This window comes from Apostichopus japonicus, chromosome 8 (assembly GCF_037975245.1).
Source record: "Apostichopus japonicus isolate 1M-3 chromosome 8, ASM3797524v1, whole genome shotgun sequence".
In the NCBI taxonomy this organism is placed as follows: domain Eukaryota; kingdom Metazoa; phylum Echinodermata; class Holothuroidea; order Aspidochirotida; family Stichopodidae; genus Apostichopus; species Apostichopus japonicus.
Genome location: NC_092568.1, coordinates 6144161 through 6164004, shown reverse-complemented (window position 1 = coordinate 6164004; position 19844 = coordinate 6144161). Strand labels below are relative to the sequence as shown.

General features: G+C 35.5%; 1 protein-coding gene across 3 annotated transcripts in view; it reads right to left on the bottom strand.

The window, feature by feature from the left end:
* Positions 1-411: 411 nt before the first annotated feature.
* Positions 412-19844, bottom strand: part of LOC139970514 (protein O-mannosyl-transferase 2-like) — a 30616-nt gene continuing 11183 nt past the window's right edge. For all 3 annotated transcript variants that reach the window (XM_071976283.1, XM_071976284.1, XM_071976282.1), the window contains exons 14-20: positions 18844-18932; positions 18141-18217; positions 17515-17586; positions 15555-15720; positions 11229-11369; positions 8765-8876; positions 412-711 (exon numbers count right to left, since the gene is read on the bottom strand). In XM_071976283.1, coding sequence (XP_071832384.1) covers positions 606-711; positions 8765-8876; positions 11229-11369; positions 15555-15720; positions 17515-17586; positions 18141-18217; positions 18844-18932 — 763 coding nt within the window. In that variant the 3' untranslated portion in view covers positions 412-605. The remainder of the gene's footprint in view (positions 712-8764; positions 8877-11228; positions 11370-15554; positions 15721-17514; positions 17587-18140; positions 18218-18843; positions 18933-19844) is intronic.

Sequence of the window (19844 nt, the reverse complement as noted above, 5' to 3'; positions counted from 1 at the left end):
TCTTACCTCCACCGTTACTGAAACAGTCATGAACATGCATACACACATACACTCAATACCTTATGGGGTACACATTGCAGTCACACATACACAATAACACTTTCCCATTCGACTGTTTGTCTTCAGAATGGAATTGAAAGTGTCAAGAGGGTGACATCCTCATTCTCCTTTAACTTTCCTTTTAAAGACAAGTCAATTGTACATATCTACTGTAATTATATTTCAGTCTGTAGTTACATTCTGGTATGAGGAAATACCCAGCTAGGGAACACCTTTATGCTGATGTCCATGTTAGTAAGGGAAATCTCTTTCAGTCAGGTGTTTACAAACCAAACAAATTCTCATTTAACAATTGAACAAAGTGGATTCAAGGGCTGATTAGTGCTGGCATAGAAGCCCACTGAACATGTGAAACCCATAGCTGCTACTAGGCAACAAATTAAGTAAAACAATAGCTGCTACTAGGCAACAAAAAAAGTAAACCCATAGCTGCTACTAGGCAACAAATTAAGTAAACCCATAGCTGCTACTAGGCAACAAATTAAGTAAAACCAGGTGTATTACTTCCCTTCTGTTTTGACTCTAGCTACATGACGGCTTGTTTCTTAAATTTCCCAGGAATCCAGCCACTTGAGTCCACGATGCGTACTATTAACCTCATCAGCTAGAGGTCCAACCATACCATAAGAGAACGGATGGAATTTGTAAAAGCTGTTGATAAACCAAATTTAAAGATGAAAGATAAATGCAACTGTTATTTGAGCAAACACGTTGACTTTAAGTTGGGCATTACCAAATTACTACTATCACTCAATGTGAAGCAAAATGTAATAAACTATATCATTAACAGTGAATAGGAAGAACACAAAATGGTTGTTCTCTGATCCCAGTTATCACTTCCCCTTGCCCTCCCCCCAACCCCCAAAAAATGGAAACAAAGGAAAATCACCTTTCCCAAGAAATTTTATATAAGGATATCCAAATAATTTAATTAAGAACTCGCCCCCATTCACAAAAGAAAAGTAAATAAATAAAAGTAAAAACAGGGGGATATGAAGTGTGCCCCATCCCTCCCCTTTATAAAATAATCTACTATGTATCATTTATGTACCCAAAAAATTGATACAACTACAGGTTCACATCCTATAGATTCTTTTAACCCTGTCCAAACAGCAAAGGTGGTTTTCTTAATCTGTCTATGGTAATGATAGGCTTGAGTGAGTGTTAATACTACAAGCCATGAAGCTAAAGTCAAACATCTTAGTATTCCTTGACACATTTTAAACGAGATTTATTGTAACACTGCACACAAGATTTTAAGGCTTTGGTTATTGTTACAGTAATTAACTTCAGTTTCAAGGGACCAGCAATGTTCTTGAACTCATGTCTGGAGTTCATACATACTTTTTGAGTTGAGGTTTTAACAAGGTGTTCAGACTTTGACCTCTGGTAACCTGAAATGACCTTGACTGCCACAGAAAACAACAGAGGTCTTATATTTACTGTAAAGGTGGATCTACATACTAAGTATGAAGTTCATTCAAGCTTTTCGTTTAGAGTGATCAAGTTTACAAGGTTTCAAGAACTTGATCTCTCTTGACCTGAAACGACCTTTGACTGCACAAAAAACGATAGGGTTCTTGTACCTACTATTAAAGGTGGATCTACATAACAAGTACGAATTTCATCCTTACACACAAGCCAACACGACTGCATACTTTGCATTTGCCATTTGCATTGATCAATAATTGATTTATTATTACATTAGGTGTAAAATAAAACAATTTATGCTCTTAATTGAATCTTGCTGTTGTAGAGATAAAAGGTTGTCAAACCAACAGATCTCTCTGTTGTCCCAGCAGTTTTCCAAGATATTTCCAAGGTTTCAAGCATGATTACTCTCTAGACAGTAGACAATACTCAAACAAATCCAATAGGTTAATTTAGGTGTGGGATATGTCACCACACACAATCGGCTTCTTTAACCTTACATGTCATTTCTAAGTAACATACATGCTGATCAGTAACTTTAACCCCTTACGAGATAAAAGCTAGGACATGAGCCTAAAATGAAATTTAAGTAGAAATGCATTTCTTTCCTTTATTCCATATTCATTTCCAATTTGAATTGTATCTGTTATTTTGTCAGTGTAAATACTCATGTCTCTGATATCATGATGGGTGTGGTCGTGAAGTATTTGTAATGAAGTCCACCATTACTCCCCTGGGAAGGGAGGAACATACGTCAGTCATGAAGACAGGGCTTAAATAGCTATTGAAATTACAGCTGTGTGGAAGAACAGCTTAAGGGAGTTTTTAACAAATGTCAGGGTAATAATCAGAATACCACACAAAACCAGACAGATCAAAGTATGACATTGTGACTGAAGTTGAATAACTTACCAACCTTACAACAGCCAACACTGCATGAACTGGCTGGAAAATCCTCCCACCTACACCTACTTACCCCCTCCCCTATCCCCTTTCAGTGGCCATTATCTCACTTCCACTCACATCAAGTACCATTGTTCTCGGTTCTGAATAATTTTTGACAAATGTAGTCTATGGAAACTGTGGTCTAACAAAAGCTTAATTCTTAACATAAAAAAACTATTTTCACTCTTGAACCTTTTGTACAGACTTTTTATGGTTAGAAAACAAACGTGAGGAAATCAAGTAACATCCCTGATATTAACATAACCTCTTCATGAACCTTAAAAGCAATCTTCCTGACCATATAAAAACCGGTCAGAAATAAAATAAACATGATAGAATCTTCCCAGTACACAGAGTTGATGTAGTGGAATAATGTACAAACAGTTATTCACACAGTATTACTGTATGTCTAGACTAGAAATGTAGACTAAAGACTCCTATTGACTTTCCTTCTCAAGTTTCCCAAATAACAGCTTTAACAAAAGCTTACCATCCTTACCAGAATAAAATTGCAATTTTGACGTCCTTCAGTGGAACAAATGAGGACATAGTCCATGGACTTGAATTAACTTGAGGTATGTATACAGCTAAACAATAGAAATTCCTTTCCAGGTGAACCCAGCTGTTTGTTTTCAGTAATTCTTAGAAAATCCAACTAAACATTTTTCTGACTCACAGATCAAAGTACCTTGCAGTGAAATCTAAATAGATTTGAACCAAATGATAATTATTCACATTGCAATAACTTATGGTAGGCTGGGAATTTCCTGAGGTGATATTTTTCTTCTGATAACTACTTTCAAAATAACTAAAAGGTATAATTTCTTATTGTATCTTACCATGGACCTAGATGCAGGGCTGATTCTTGCTATCACCGACCATGTGTTTGATCTGTTCAAACACTTTTATAATAATAAATAATATAAGAATTTGTAAAGCGCTGTTATCCAGTTAAAAAAAAAATTGCGCAGTAGCGCTGCAGGAGCAAAGTACCCAAAATGGACATATAAAGCTAGATACTACACTCATGCTTGGTCGAAAGGAACAATATCTACTTGTTACTCTGTCCATGAGGTTTGAAGAGTGCTTTGTGTTTCAGTGCTTTGTAGGTTGAATGTGAAGCACTAGGAGGAGGATCTGAACCCACAAGGGCGATAAAGAGTACTGTGGGGGCTAGGGGGATCAATGGACCAATGACCTCTGGTTACTTGACCATGTCACTTCCGCATTAACTGGCACAGAAGTAATATATGAACATACAGAACAAAGCCTTCACTGTGAATTGTAAACAAGCATTGTGACATTTTTATGATTGCATAATTATTTTTTAGCTGCCGTTGAACCAAATGTGATCACGTCCAGGGTCAGCTTTATTATATTGGGAGGGGGGGAGGGGGCAAATAGGATCCAGCTCCCCTGGGCATTCTCAGTTCGGTGAGTAAGAGATTTAATTAATTAAGATCATGCTTTGCGCAATGAATTGGCATATTGCTGAATATGCGATATTTCATTTCTCGTTTGTTTCTTTACCTTGGATAAATATCAATGTACTTTTGTATCTTTCCTGTATCTCTAAGTGTGGTTCAGTGAAACAAACTTTATACTCCAGTCTCGATTGTTCTAAACCTCCCTTCTGACAGCCTAATAACTTCCCTCCGTCATTCTGTATTTACAGAACAGTGCAGTCATAAATCCAGAACCTGTAAAGATTAACTTCCTGAGTCATTAAATTACCAAGAAAAGACCATCGGTACACCCTATAGGTAACAGGATATTACTAGATATGAAACTATACCATATGGTATAGAATATGATCAAATGGTACAAATATAGATAATATTTAGAGTTATTATATAAAGACATTACTAGACATTTAAAAATATGCCCAAATTGAATGTATGCCCATATCATAGGTATTATAAGGTAATTGAATGCACTATCATAAATATTTCAAGGTAATTGAATGTATGTCCAGATCATAGCTATTACATGGTAATGTGAAGTATGCCTGTAGCATAGGTATTAATTATAGATATTATATGGTAATTTAGTGTATGCCCTCAGCATGCATTGCTATGAAATGGCAACTGTCCGGTGCATGAGTTATCTTTTTTTATAGTAGATACTGTAATTTAAGTAAAATCAGCAGAGGCTATAGACAGGTAACAAGAAGCACTAAATCAGTTACAACTTGCAAACAGTTTAGTGCTAATTAAAAAGCTTCTATCCAATGTTGTAATTAAGCTAACAAAATGATTCACGGAAACACAACTGTCAGAAAATGGTTTATTTACTTGATTTGTATTTCATGTAACTTACCCTGGTCTTCTTCCATTACAAGGAAGTTTCACCTTGTTATGTATGCAGTTGTATATTTATGTAAACTTCACCAATAATGAAATTAAGCAAGGTATGGAAATTTGCTGATGGTAAGGAAGTACTATATTTTGAGATAGTATGTTTGACATGATAATCTCAGACAGAAATTAGCTGCTGCACCTAATACACACACACACACATATATACATGAACACACATACATGAGTAATGACAAGGGTTACCATTATCACTGCAACTAGAAAAGTTGTGTTACTCAGTAGAAAAAATATCTGCATAAATCAGTGATTCTTAACCTGGGATGAATGCAGCCCCTAGGTTAGGTGCATGCATCCACTAGGGGTGGGTAAATGCATCCACTAGGGGTGGGTGCATGCAGCCCCTAGTGATGGGTACATGCATCCACTAGGGAGGGGGTGAATGCAGCCCATAGGGGTGGGTACATGCATCCACTAGGGGTGGGTGAATGCAGCCCATAGAGGTTGGTGCATGCAGCCCCTAGGAGTGGGTGAATGCAGCCCTAGGGGTGGGTACATGCATCTAATAGGGGTGGGTGAATGCAGCCCATAGGGGTGGGTGCATGCATCCACTAGGGGTGGGTGAATGCAGCCCATAGAGGTTGGTGCATGCAGCCCCTAGGAGAGGGTGAATGCAGCCCTAGGGGTGGGTGCATGCATCCAATAGGGGTGGGTGAATGCTTCCCCTAGGGGTGGGTGCGTGCATCCACTAGGGGTGGGTGAATGCAGCCCCTAGGGGTAGGTGCATGCATCAACTAGGGGTGGGTGCGTGCATCCACTAGGGATGGGTGAATGCAGCCCCTAGGGGTGGGTGCGTGCATCCAATAGGGGTGGGTGAATGCAGCCCCTAGGGGTGAGTGCATGCATCCACTAGGGGTGGATGAATGCAGCTCCTAGGGTGGGTGCATGCATCCACTAGGGGTGGCCAATAATCTCACAGGAGTCTGCCATTTGGGACGTTCAATGTCCATGGACACCCTCTATTTATTAGTTTACTACATCTAAAACCAGACTAACATTGTTTTTGCCAATGAGTATTAACTGGAATAGCAACCCCTCACAGTGCGTAAAGTGTTAGGTGACCTCTTAGAATTCACACCACAGCTTACGTAGGATTCAGGCAATAAGAACGCTTCACAAACATAGGCTAAGTGTTCCAAGAAAGACGAAAGATTGTTCTGAGTAGACAGAGGCTACTTTACCATAAACCAGCATGACATGCAGGATGTCACGCCTGATTTCAAACGCCAGAAACGATTCAACACAAAAGAATGAAAGAGACTTTTATTGTGATTATAAACACCCAGGAAAGGATATCAAAGTATGAAACAATGTTCCCACCATGACATCCTGTATAAGGCTACTCACATATCAATCATGGCAGTAACTAGACATTGAAAGTGCGAGATGGAGATCTCCTTACAAAACCAATCATTTGTTATTCATACAGTACATAACAATACTACTACCAGGAATAACTACCAGTGGTTACAATATCAGCATTAGTGGTTTCAAAGTCACTTCAAGGCTCACGTCAAACTGTAGAACCGTCACGTCGTCATGGTGCACATGTAAGCTTTAGACAAGATCTTCTCTTTTTTACTCTCCCTTTTAATAAATGCTAGTTTAAATATTCAATGGAGAAAATTAAGAAAGAACTTATAGCCAATCATACCTTAAATCACACCTCAAAAACCTTTAATGCCCATCTTATTAATAGCATTCAAACCACTGACCACAGACATGGACATAAAGAAAAATGAATGCCCAAAATGCTAATTCTGGTAATCATAAATGAAACAACATTTCCACAAATGCCCTCATGCACTCGATAGAAGTAGTCATAGACAGTAATTAGTATCATGAAATCTTCCCACACTACATGTTCAAACCGCAGCTCAACATGGAAATAAAGGGAGGGAGTTGGAGGGGTTAGGGGTGGAGATAGGGGGGGGAGGGGTGGAGATAAGGCTCTTTCCAGGTTATGTCATGCAGCTTGTATAAAGATTATAAGTGGATTAAGAGACTAAGAGATATCACAGAATTGCCTAAGATCTTACTTTTCACATTACACCACCTGGAAGATTTATAGTTTCCGGAGTTCAGTGACCCATTTTCTGGGAACTTATGAAAGTGATAACCATTGTCATCTTTTAATACCTGTTTTTTATTTTGATTGATAATAAATCTGATTAAAATTACAGATGCTGAGAGGGTTAGTAGTTTAGCTGAGTCAGTTAATCATGATTGAAATTTTGAGACCATATTAGCATATATCTAACAATGTGTACGTCAATTTATGAACTATTTCTAGAAGCTTCTGAGTTACAATTAAAGTTTCTACACACTGAGTGGATTGTGATATTAAGGTCTCCATTATCAGTTAAGGACTTAAAAAGGCAGGAAATGAGATTTAGGATGTTTTATATACAGATATTGAGGGAACTTGGTTTTACTTTGGAGTAGCAAAGCATTTATGAAATACTGTAATGTGTATTAAGGAATTACACAGAGATTTTACATTGATGCAGTCGAAAGTAGTGAGCAATTAGTTTTATAGTAGTATACACTAATGAAGTCTATAGTAGTGTACACTAATGAAATCTAGAGTGGTGTTCATTAATGAAGTCTACAGTAGTGTACATTAATGGAGTCTATGTTAGTCTTCATTAATGAAGTCTACAGTAGTGTACATTAATGGAGTCTATGTTAGTCTTCATTAATGAAGTCTACAGTTGTGTACATTAATGGAGTCTATGTTAGTGTTCATTAATGAAGTCTACAGTAGTGTACATAAATGAAGTCTATGTTAGTGTTCATTAATGAAGTCTAAAGTAGTGTACATTAATGAAGTCTACAGTAGTGTACATTAATGAAGTCTATGTTAGTCTTCATTAATGAAGTCTACAGTAGTGTACATAAATGAAGTCTATGTTAGTGTTCATTAATGAAGTCTAAAGTAGTGTACATTAATGAAGTCTACAGTAGTGTACATTAATGAAGTCTATGTTAGTCTTCATTAATGAAGTCTACAGTTGTGTATGTCTATGTTAGTGTTCATTAATGAAGTCTAAAGTAGTGTACATTAATGAAGTCTACAGTAGTGTACATTAATGAAGTCTATGTTAGTGTACATTAATGAAGTCTTTAGTAGTATACATCAATGAAGTCTATGTTAGTGTACATTAATGAAGTCTATGTTAGTGTACATTAATGAAGTCTATGTTAGTGTACATTAATGAAGTCTATAGTAGTATACATCAATGAAGTCTATGTTAGTGTACATCAACGAAGTCTACAGTAGTGTACATTAATGAAGTCTACAGCATTGTGTATTAATGCAATGTTCAACCATATACTATACAATAGTATACAAATACATTTCATACATAAAGTAATATACAGTTCTTTGTATCTATCTGTTCCCATATAGCTTTATTGTAAAACAGACATTGTAGCCTGAATTCTTTGAAATCAAGTTAGTGTGTAAGCTTTCTAGCACCCACACTAGAAATCTAACAATGATTTCTTCTGCATGGTAAAACAATAATTAGAAAAAGTATATAGGAACACCTTGCACTTCTATTTTTAAACATCTGTTTTGTCAAATATTGTCAGTTAAAAGAAATTTCTTAGAAGACTGGGAGGCTCAAACAGCTAATTACAGAATTTTGCAAAACTGTGCCAATTGTAGGGTAGCCCTTTATTAATTTTTTGCTGAGTCATTGAATTTAGCATAATTAGTAACAGAAAACCAATGGCAGCTTTCATATCAAGCAGTAATGATTTTGCAGCCTGAGCATGCAAGCACGCTTAAATGATCAAGGGCGAGTTTCACTTTATATTGATACTTTCAGATTTAAGCTATGCCGAAGAACTTTGAGACATTTCAAAATCATTACTTGTCTCAAGAACATTCTGTCAGCGTATAAACTTAAGGTGTCACAGAAGTAAAACATCTGCTTATGACTCACCTTTGTATGACTATTGCACAAATGACAATCAATCCACTTTGTCTGAAGGCACCCTGCCGGCTTGGAAGCAGATAATGATCAAGTAATTGAAGAAGATGGTTGATGAATATACCTGTAGGAGTAACCATAGTGATTAACATTTGTTCATATGCATCCCAAGAATGTTCTCCTATCATAAAAATATATAACTCATATTGATTTCAATTATGTCCTGCAGTACAAACAGAGATAGCATTTAGTGATGACTCTAAAGTTCAAAGTAAGTAAATCATATTTGCTTTGAGATTCACAATTTTACTAAGACACAACTCCACTTATTATTCACGTCATCTCATAAAAAGAGGTGCAATTCTATCCATAACTCTGATCTGACAGCAGACACTTCCTTACCATCTGATAAATGCATTTTCAATTTTCAATTGCAAGATCCTTCAGTTAATGTTGGAAACTAATCTGTCTACCATAATATTACAAATTCTGAAACTGGCTGTTTCATTTAAGTGATTTTTTTATACTTTCCTGCCAAAAGTGTTGTAATTAAATCTAGAATCATTAAAAAAACAAGAAGGGTTTCATCAATATTTATGTGGGATGGGGGAGGGGGGTGGGGGAAGGGTATATTTAGGAGAATTGTTCAAATGACATGTTCCCTCAACCTATAAATCAGATGAGTATATGCTGTAATTTCCGATTGTTTAGTATGGTTCCGGTTATCTATAATATATATGAATGAAATCTCTGATCAATTCTGTTAAATTACAATATATACAGTAGCTGTTACTATAAGAGTAACTGTTACAGTAACAACAACAGTAGTACTATTACAGTAACCATAATAGTCCAGTAGCTGTTACTGTAAGAGTAACTGTTACTGTAACAACAACAGTAGTACTATTATAGTGACCATGATAGTATAGTAGCTGTGAGTGTAAGAGTAACTGTTACAGTAACAACAACAGTAGTACTATTACAGTAACCATAATAGTGCAGTAGCTGTTAAAATAAGAGAAACTGTTACAGTAACAACAACAGTAGTACTATTACAGGAACCGTAATAGTCCAGTAGCTGTTACTGTAAGAGTAACTGTTACTGTAACAACAACAGTAGTACTATTATAGTGACCATGATAGTATAGTAGCTGTTAGTGTAAGAGTAACTGTTACAGTAACAACAACAGTAGTACTATTACAGTAACCATAATAGTGCAGTAGCTGTTAAAATAAGAGAAACTGTTACAGTAACAACAACAGTAGTACTATTACAGGAACCGTAATAGTCCAGTAGCTGTTACTGTAAGAGTAACTGTTACTGTAACAACAACAGTAGTACTATTATAGTGACCATGATAGCATAGTAGCTGTTAGTGTAAGAGTAACTGTTACAGTAACAACAACAGTAGTACTATTACAGTAACCATAATAGTGCAGTAGCTGTTAAAATAAGAGAAACTGTTACAGTAACAACAACAGTAGTACTATTACAGGAACCGTAATAGTCCAGTAGCTGTTACTGTAAGAGTAACTGTTACTGTAACAACAACAGTAGTACTATTATAGTGACCATGATAGTATAGTAGCTGTTAGTGTAAGAGTAACTGTTACAGTAACAACAACAGTAGTACTATAACAGTTACCATAATAGTGCAGTAGCTGATACTGTTAGAGTCACTGTTACAGAAACAACAACATTAGTACTATTATAGTAACCATAATGGTATAGTAGCTGATACTGTAAGAGTAACTGTTACAGTAACAACAACAGTAGTACTATTACAGTAACCATAATGGTACAGTAACTGTTACAGTAACAACAACAGTAGTACTATTACAGTAACCATGATGGTACAGTAGCTTTTACTGTGAGACTAATTTTATTAGAAACAGTAAGGCTCACTGTAACAGTAACAATAATTGAAACATTAACTGTTACAGTAAATTATTTGAGTGGCTGTTACAATACAGCCAATCTGTTACATTAACTGGTTGCTTTGAATAAACATATTCAAGTTATCATCCATGTTATTACCTTAGCAATTGAAGATAATAACAACTCTAGCATTGATTCTCATATGTAAATTAGGGTATTGTTTATTGTACTCCAATAAGTAAAGTAAAGTAGGTCACAGGGCATTGCTCATATTGGGTTGATGCATTACAAATATTTCTCCAGATTTGAAATGTTTTCCCTTCAATAATGCAATCAGTTAACAATATAGTACTAATGATGAGCATTTAAAAGGTTACTTATCTAACCTAGCTACTTGATAAACTTACTGGTTCTTGGACCACTCTGACAGCTATGAAGCCAAAGCGGGGTTTTAATACTATTGCTTTCTCAATTATCATCAAATTCATCTTTTGTTTTAACCAATGACTGATTTCACCTTTAACTGATTATTACCAATGATGGCTATACTACTACAGACACTTCCTGATGTAAGACCTTTGGGTCGTTGGAACATACCTGATAGCATACAGCTGAATAGGAACGCTGGAAAGTAGTGGTGAAAATACAACACCCGACTCATCAAATAAAAAGGTAAATAGTGGAGGGCCCAACCAAGAAGCAACCACGAACAGGATGAAAATACTTTCTGATTTAATTCTGAAAGAAAAGCAAAATAGCCAAGCCGTTAAAACACCTGGATGGCTCCGGCACTGCTGGATCTAGAATATTGCAAACCATGTCCGATAAGATGCTAAACAACTTGTATAAATAATGTCAAGTTTGGTGAGTAAATGGACTGTAATAAAAAAGAAGCAGTGCTTACTTCTTCTAAACAAATTGCATTCACACCGAATCAAACATTTCTGGATGTCTGATGGTAGTATTAAACCTAAATAATTACAAAGAAAGAAAAAACTCAGCAGACAATTGACTTCTTGCTATTACATTTGGAGTAACTTCCACTCATTAAAATAAACAAAATTGGACTACTTATCAGCCAGCAGACCATTTCACAATGTTAAACAATAAACAATGAAACAAATTATGGAACAATAAACAAAGACTAATACAGGCATGTAACAATTATCCTTGACTGAATCTCAAGTTCAGACACTAATGCACACACTTTGGATATAACTATCTCAACTAGGTATTATGTTTGATCTAGGGAATAATTTTCAAAGCATTTTGAGCAGATATCCTTGTATATGAACAGCGTACAAATCCCATGGATATATATACATGTGTATAGTATATATGTATATACTATATAATAAGTATATATAGTTTATATAGTATATATTGTAAGGTGGTAGGTAACAGTTATTTATATAACATTGGATGTCGACTGTTTGTATTTCAAGTCTCATAGGAATAACAGCTTTGTAGTTTTGACCATTGTCTTATGGAATGTACAGGTGTTTTCATCACTACCAGCACGATGACCGATAGCACTGAAGGTGTACCAATAGTCAGGTTAATAGGCCATTAACAAGATGAAATGGTTACTATGCTTGAAATGGGTTTATAGTAAGGTGACCAGACGTCCCCGATTTTCGGGGACAGTCCCCGATTACAGTGTGCTGTCCCCGATGAACAAGTGTCCCCGAAAATGTCCCCGACTCGTCAAAATGTTCAGGAATTTCGAAAATACCCACATTATTAGTAAAATAATTGTAAAAACAAATTTATTAAAGTGAGCAGTCGCAGAACGGAACAGGTGGGCCAGTGTAAAGTGGAAACACTGTTAAAAAATATGCTAGATCGATCTAGCCTAGCACTCTTTCGACCGTATAATTGGCAACTACGGCGACACGACACTTATAGTGTGAGCATGAGCAACTCACAAGCTCTTAAAGAACCATGTAAAGTTAGTGAATTTCATCTAAAAAATGCTACATTTTCGAAAATAAAATTGATTTAAATAGTGCTACTAAGTATAACCATTTTACATCTAAGCACCTTAGGCACTTGAAAATTTTTCACTTACACCCCTCCCCCATATCAGTCATGCAATAAATGTCCCTGATTCCAATCAGGAAAATATGGTCACCTTAGTTTATAGTGTTAGTTTCCATAATTATATTGTAATTTTCTCCAAGCTATGTAATGGTAACACATAATTTCAGTATCCCTCAAATATTACTAAAAGCTATTCACCGTTTCTAGAATTTTCCTGCTTTCATTTTAAACATGAATCATTTCAAGCTTTTCCAACACTGACAATTTTGCCTTCCACAAATTTAATGTAATCTTTGATGGTGTCATAATTTACAAGCTTTCATTTTAAAGCCTCATTTCATATTTCCTGGCAAGACCTTTGGTTTCATTTCCTTTATCTTTCCTTGAATGGTTGAGTGTAGTACATCCAAATGGTGGACAAGTCTCGCCTAAAGAACAGCCTTGAAATATGTGGTCATACCTCTAGAAAGTACACAGTGGCTTGTCAACGCAATAAATATTCTGAATGAAAAAATAACAGAATCCTCCCCTCAACGTAATTTCAACGTTCTTCTTGCATAAGATGTAATCGTGGCTTATCCTTTCAGTTTTGATCCCATTGGATTAACAATTAATTTATATCGATAACAAGAGATTGATGGACCTCATATCACCAATGAAAAATAAATTACAAAGAGGCAGAGAGTGTGAAGTGGATAATTAGAATAACAGAAACAGGGTGATTTGTTATTATTGCAGGAATTTCGTTGATTGTGGAAAAAATGATGAAGCAGATCAGAAATATTATTGAAGTCATTTTATCATATTTTTTCTTGTACATAGCTAATCGCAACAGCTTCTACTAATAGACAAATAACTTTATGAAGTTGCAGAAGTAATATTTAATGTTCTCTGGATTAAAAGGCAGCTGTGCGTTGGGTTTCATATCCCACTTCCTACTTGATTCACCAGAGTAATTAATACTTAATGCATTGTTCTTACAAATGCTACTAACAGTAAGTACTTAGTATTTGTCTGGATATTAAAGAAGCTGTGTTGTTTTATATATTCCACTTTCTACTAGATTCACCCAAGTCATACTAATGCAGTGTTCTGCACAAGGCCCATGAAGTTTATTTTCTATGCAGTAGACCATGGTAGAACCAGAAAGCCAGCTGGATTTGTGATTCCTTGCCATTCAATTTGCTCAAAATTCCAAATAACTGACTAATGTAAGGTAAGTGTGTTAATTTTGTCCAAGAATTAAGTGACCATTAAGTGATCAGAGATTTCCAAGTCTCTATTTTAGCACTCCCTTGTGGGCATTAACCATTAAATAAACTGGTAAGGATTTTACAGTACAGAACTTTAATTCCAAAATATTTTAATGTACTGTTCTCTGTACCAACCATTCCTTTAACAATCGTTATTAATAAATGAGTTACATGACATTGTTTATACACTGAAATAATTAACACAACCTACCGCCAAAACAAAAAGTCACCTAATATACATCACAGAGAAAATGGCTAATTTTGAGACCATTTGAGATAAGCTGTTGTCTGTTGACCACTTGAGCCACTTTTTTCACCATTTGAGATAACTTGTTAACCCTTTGAACGTCAGAGGGTGAAAACCAATAAGAGCCCTTGTGATTGGGTTAAAGCTACACTGTTTGAAGCAGATCTCATTTCCTGGATGACTGTATGTCTTGTTGAAGACCTATAGAGCCCCTTCACAAAACTAAGCTGAACTGAATTTGACCAAACTTTGTTCACCAAATGAAAATCATAGCATTGGAGAATTCACAGATAAATTATAGCTTTAGTTTTGGAGTTTATACCACATTTAAAAGGTTTTCAGACTTTGACACCTATTGACCTCATTGGACCTATAAAGTATGAAGTAGATGTACTTCTCGAGTTACCCCTGTTTACAAGATTTGCAGGGTTTGACTTAAATGTTGACTACAAATGACCTTTGACCTCTACCAATATCAATGGGGTTCTTGTACTCAATCAAAATAATCTGCATCTATCATTCTTGAAGTTTTAAAAAGATGTACTTTTTGAGTTACTGTGTTTACAAAGTTTTCAGACTTTGACTTTGTTGACCCCAAATAACCTTTGAACTTCACAGAAAGAATATGATTGTTGTAGTCAATAAGATTGATCCACATGCCAAGTATGAAGTTAATCCATCATGAACTATTGAGGTACACAATTTTACCTCTGGTAACCTAGTATGACCGTTGATCCCAGCCAAAAACAATAGCAGCGGAGACCTCAATATGTTGTATCTACATGCCAACTTTAGAGTCCACCCAACATTATAATATTGAGTTATCGTGTTTACAAGGTTTTCACATTTTATTTTGTACATTTGACTTCATAGGCTAGCAATGAGTTTGCCCTTTGAGGCATATCACTAATTTCTAGATTAATAGCTAATACACCTGGCATTCATGATATCCAGGTTGTCAAAGTGTAAACACATCTAAAGCAAGGCAGAGCATCAGGAATAACTAAAATATGAAGCAATTTCTGTTCAAGTTTATTTTTGATGTAACAATATTTTTGCACTGCTATCTTCAAGCGCAAGATCGAAGTGAAGAATCACAAAACACTGATGTATTAGAGCCAAGCTTCAACGCACAACAAAAACAAAACCAGGTGACCATCATATGTGAGGGTATTTTTTTTTTTACAAAAGTTACCTGACAGATGGCTTGAAAAAAAATTTGAATAATTCACAGGTTACCATGGTTACATAATCAAACAGACAGATAATAAGGCCATCCACAACACAGGTGAGCACTATTCTCTCTATACATACTAAACCAGGCTATTTAATTGCAGGTGCTATTCAATTCAGTAAGCATGAGTTCCATAGGGGCCTTACCAGTTATTGCACTGTTCCCTTGCAGACCTCTTTCCTTACAGACCAGCCAGATGAAGATGACTGGAGGAAACAGAACAAGGAAGAAGAGGTTGCCCCACCACAGCACCGGATTTCCGAGGAGGTAAATTCTCTCTTCTGTATTATTATATCCTGAGAAACGTTGACCCTGTTGGACATCAAATGCAAACAGAAATGACAACAGTGTAACCATGACAACAGATCTGCCTCCCCTCCTGGATGTAGTGATACTCAATGTCATCAGGATTCAATGACTGAGTTTACTATTATGATAATTTTTATGAAAAATAAAAATGTCAAAAGTAATGATTCTTGAAGGTTCTAAACCTCAACACTAAACCTTACTTTACTGCATGTAACATTTTGGTTATAGAAAACCACTCTTTATTCGTAAATGGGTGGAATAGTTTTGAGCTCTTATGCTGACAGAGAAACCGCAATTGTATAAAGAAATGTACTTCTAGAAGAAGATAAGGTTTCTCTGAAGAAAAACCTTCAATTAATAGCTAGGTTATTTTCAAACTTTGATGTAAAGTAGACTTTTCTACAAATTGTATACAACACAACTAAACTACTTAGCTCAGCTAAATTTGGTATCTATTAATAGTCTATCTAATTATATATTATATATCTAATATATAATAATCCATATAATAATCTATTAATTGAATTGAAATGAAACTTTCAATCATTAGCCTGACAAGGCAAGTTTTACTTCACATTTAAAATGAAAATGACCAGAATTCTTAATATTTCAAATGTGCTTTTGAAAATGTTTAATAGTTTATGAAACAGTGTACATCTCTAACGACAAAGTGTTACCATGAAAAGTATTCATTTGTTCTTGCTAATTAACATTAACAGAGGTTACTAATTAAAGGTCTGAATAAAGCTTGAATGATTTGATACTCCAACTGCCAGAAATTGTTATGCTGATTCAATATTAAACTGTTTTATATTTTGAGCTTTAGCAACACTTTCCCTTTCGAGATGTTGAGTTTATGCTGCCCTTAGCTGAAATTGTTTTCAAAAAGAGGAGTCACTTCTGCCATTGATCATAGATGAACCAATCATTGGCATAACTCTGTACATAGCAGTAGTGTTAAATATATGTAAATGACCATCACAGGGAACCATTTTCTTGTTGAGATACTAACACACATAATACATAAATGCACATTTATCCATCTATTTATTACATAATTATCACTGACAAGATACAGTCTTTCCATTATAGCATTTCTGAGATAAAGGATTCAAGAAAAATTTCCCACATTCAGTTCTAATGACCACAAATGACATTTAAACTCCATCAAAAACAAGTCGGTTCTTGTGCTCATGAAAGTAAATGATGATCGTAATTTGACCTATAGTAACCTTTGAACTCTTTGATATGAATACCTTCTTCATGTCGTGAGGAAACCTACCACTGACAAAATATACTTTGTCTTTTGTACAGTTCATGGGATATATTATAGCACTTATTGTTACTGTTTGATTTCTGCCAACCTCCAATGGCCGTACATCTTGATCCCCAAAAGTAGGGTTCTTGTACTGATAGTACTAGGTATAGCCACATATTACAGTCTGAGATCAGGTCTCCCAACAGTGGCTAACTAAAGATGTCATAGTTACAAGTTCAATGTAACACAAGCAGCAAGCATGTCAACTTCACTAAGAGATTATTTGCCTGCGTAAGGCTATTAAAATTCCTCAACTAGTTAAAAGAAGGATGTTTTTAGCAAGTGTGCTATGAATAGAAGTAACACTGCAAACTACTTCTTCTCAACTCGAAATGTAAAACTGATCATATACTAACAATAACAGCGTGTGAGTTTCTCATTGAAATTATGTACAAATGGTGACAGTAGACACAAATTACTTGCAAAATATAAATCTAAAATATTTACTCAGATGAATAAATAAAATAATTGGAACTTACTCTATAATTTATAGGCCATTGCCAAGGCTTTGATGTAATTTCTCCTTCTTTGGGTTTAAGGTCACTGTTGCCCTGGTGATGTACAAAACAACTGCCATTAGTGACATCTAAGTCACATTTGTTAATCTAAAGTACAGCAACTTTCAACAATTATTATCATTTAATCTCTTGGTGTAGTGAATAGCTACTGCTAACACAACGATTTACTTATTAATGCTAATACCAAACTATCATACATTACTACTAAACATCTGTATTAGGTATGTTATAATGAACTGAAAACAATTGTGTCATGTGATCTTGTAATTAAGTACAAAATTGTTTTAATAGCCCATAAAAGGCAATTAGGAAGTTTTATTTATATTATTTTGTTCACTGAGCACTCTTACCTTAGCTAGTGCCAAGGTGATTAAACTGTTCACATTCGTAACAGATATACATTGCAAAACTCACAATAAGAAGAGGTACATTACCTGAGCCATCACAATATGACTCACAATATTTAAAGAGGAGGGGTACATTACCTGAGCCATCACAATATGACTCACAATATTTAAAGAGGAGGGGTACATTACCTGAGCCATCACAATATGACTCACAATATTTAAAGAGGAGAGGTACATTACCTGAGCCATCACAACGTGACTCTCTAGAAGGCTCTCGATAAAGGAAGACCTGAATACTTCAAAACTAATATTAGGAACTGAAAAAAAAGGAAACATTAATAATGACCTAAATACAAGATATTGTCATATTATAGTGAAAGAAAATTAAAACACTTAAAGACATCACTAATGTGACTTTTGCAACTTGCAAACTTATCCAGAGTTTAGGCATAACTTGAGAAATGGTTCATATTTCATTTAATACTCCCCAGATTGGTTTATATTGTCCAACAAAAGCAAATAGCTCTTCTTTAATAGGAAGCTGATTAAGGTTTACTGATCACTCCTTTTACCAGTGCAATGTTCCATACCAAAGCTATGACCAATTTCTTCACAGCCCAAAATGGTAGAGTCACCTAGTAAGCACTCTAATCACTGAATGGTAGTAACAGGTAAGTTAATAGGTTTACTTCAAAATAAGGCTAGGCCTCTGCACATGTATTATCTGTTCATACTTCATGTTTGGAAACATAATGGTTGTTCTTCTGGTATTGAATAGTCTTTGCTACATTTTGGCTTTGCTAAATGCAACAGAATTTATAACATACGTGTTGGTCATTTGTTTTCCTTGTGGAAGACGTAACCTAGGAAACGTAATCACCAGGTCTTTAGACATGACTCTGACAGGTTACAAGATGTATTAGTCAGACCTTTCACTACTCACGGTGATGATTATAATGGTCTTCTACATTCCAGAGGGCCCGTTGGTCTCTACTGTAAGGATTACAGGTCACCTCCAGCTGTTCAGAGCCCCTAAAAATAAAGCAGACAGTTCACAAGCTTAGCCTCTTTCAGGGATTCCACTGGTACTCATTTTGTGAGGTGGCCACCGCCTCGCAAACATATAACCAACATCCCCGCCTCACGGTTTCAGAGAAGGAATAAAAAATGCAATGATTGCAATAAAACTTTTGTAACTGATGCCATCATCTGACACTTAAAATTGGCTGTGAATGCTAAATTAGAGAACAAGTTTAATTTCTTCTGCCTATTTAACATAGCATTTATATGTAATTTGTTGTGAGGATAATTGACATTAGGAAGTTTTAGAAAATTTTCCGGGCAAACATGCCTCCAGATGCTAATGCCCTCCAGTGTTACAAACCAGTTACTGCCTCTCACACGAGAAATCCCAGGGAAACCCTGTCTTTAATATCAAACTAGCAGAAATATTATTATCAATATAAAACTTTCACACCATCAAGGTAAGGAAGTAAAAGCCACAACAACTTGATCATAACAACAATTTACGAGACCAAACTTGACACTGAAGCTGGTAAGTTTTCTGGAGGGTTAAAGAATCAAATATGACCTCATAGTCCTCATATGTCCTCATAGTCCAGTGTGTGTTCAATACATATATTCTAAACAAAGTAAGCTTGCCACGATAAACAAAACTTAGTCCAGTGTGTGTTCAATACATATATACAATAACAAAGTAAGCTTGCTACAGTAAACAAAACTTAGTCCAGTGTGCATTCAATACATATATACTAAACAAAGTAAACTTACCACAGTAGACAAGACTGATCCTGTGTTTGCCTATCGGCTTCAGCTGATTGTGAACATTGGTGACAAACCCAACATCCTGACCTATTTGTATTGCCTCATTCCAGGACAATCAATGTATAATCTTACCCACTAATAGCAACAACAACACAAAAT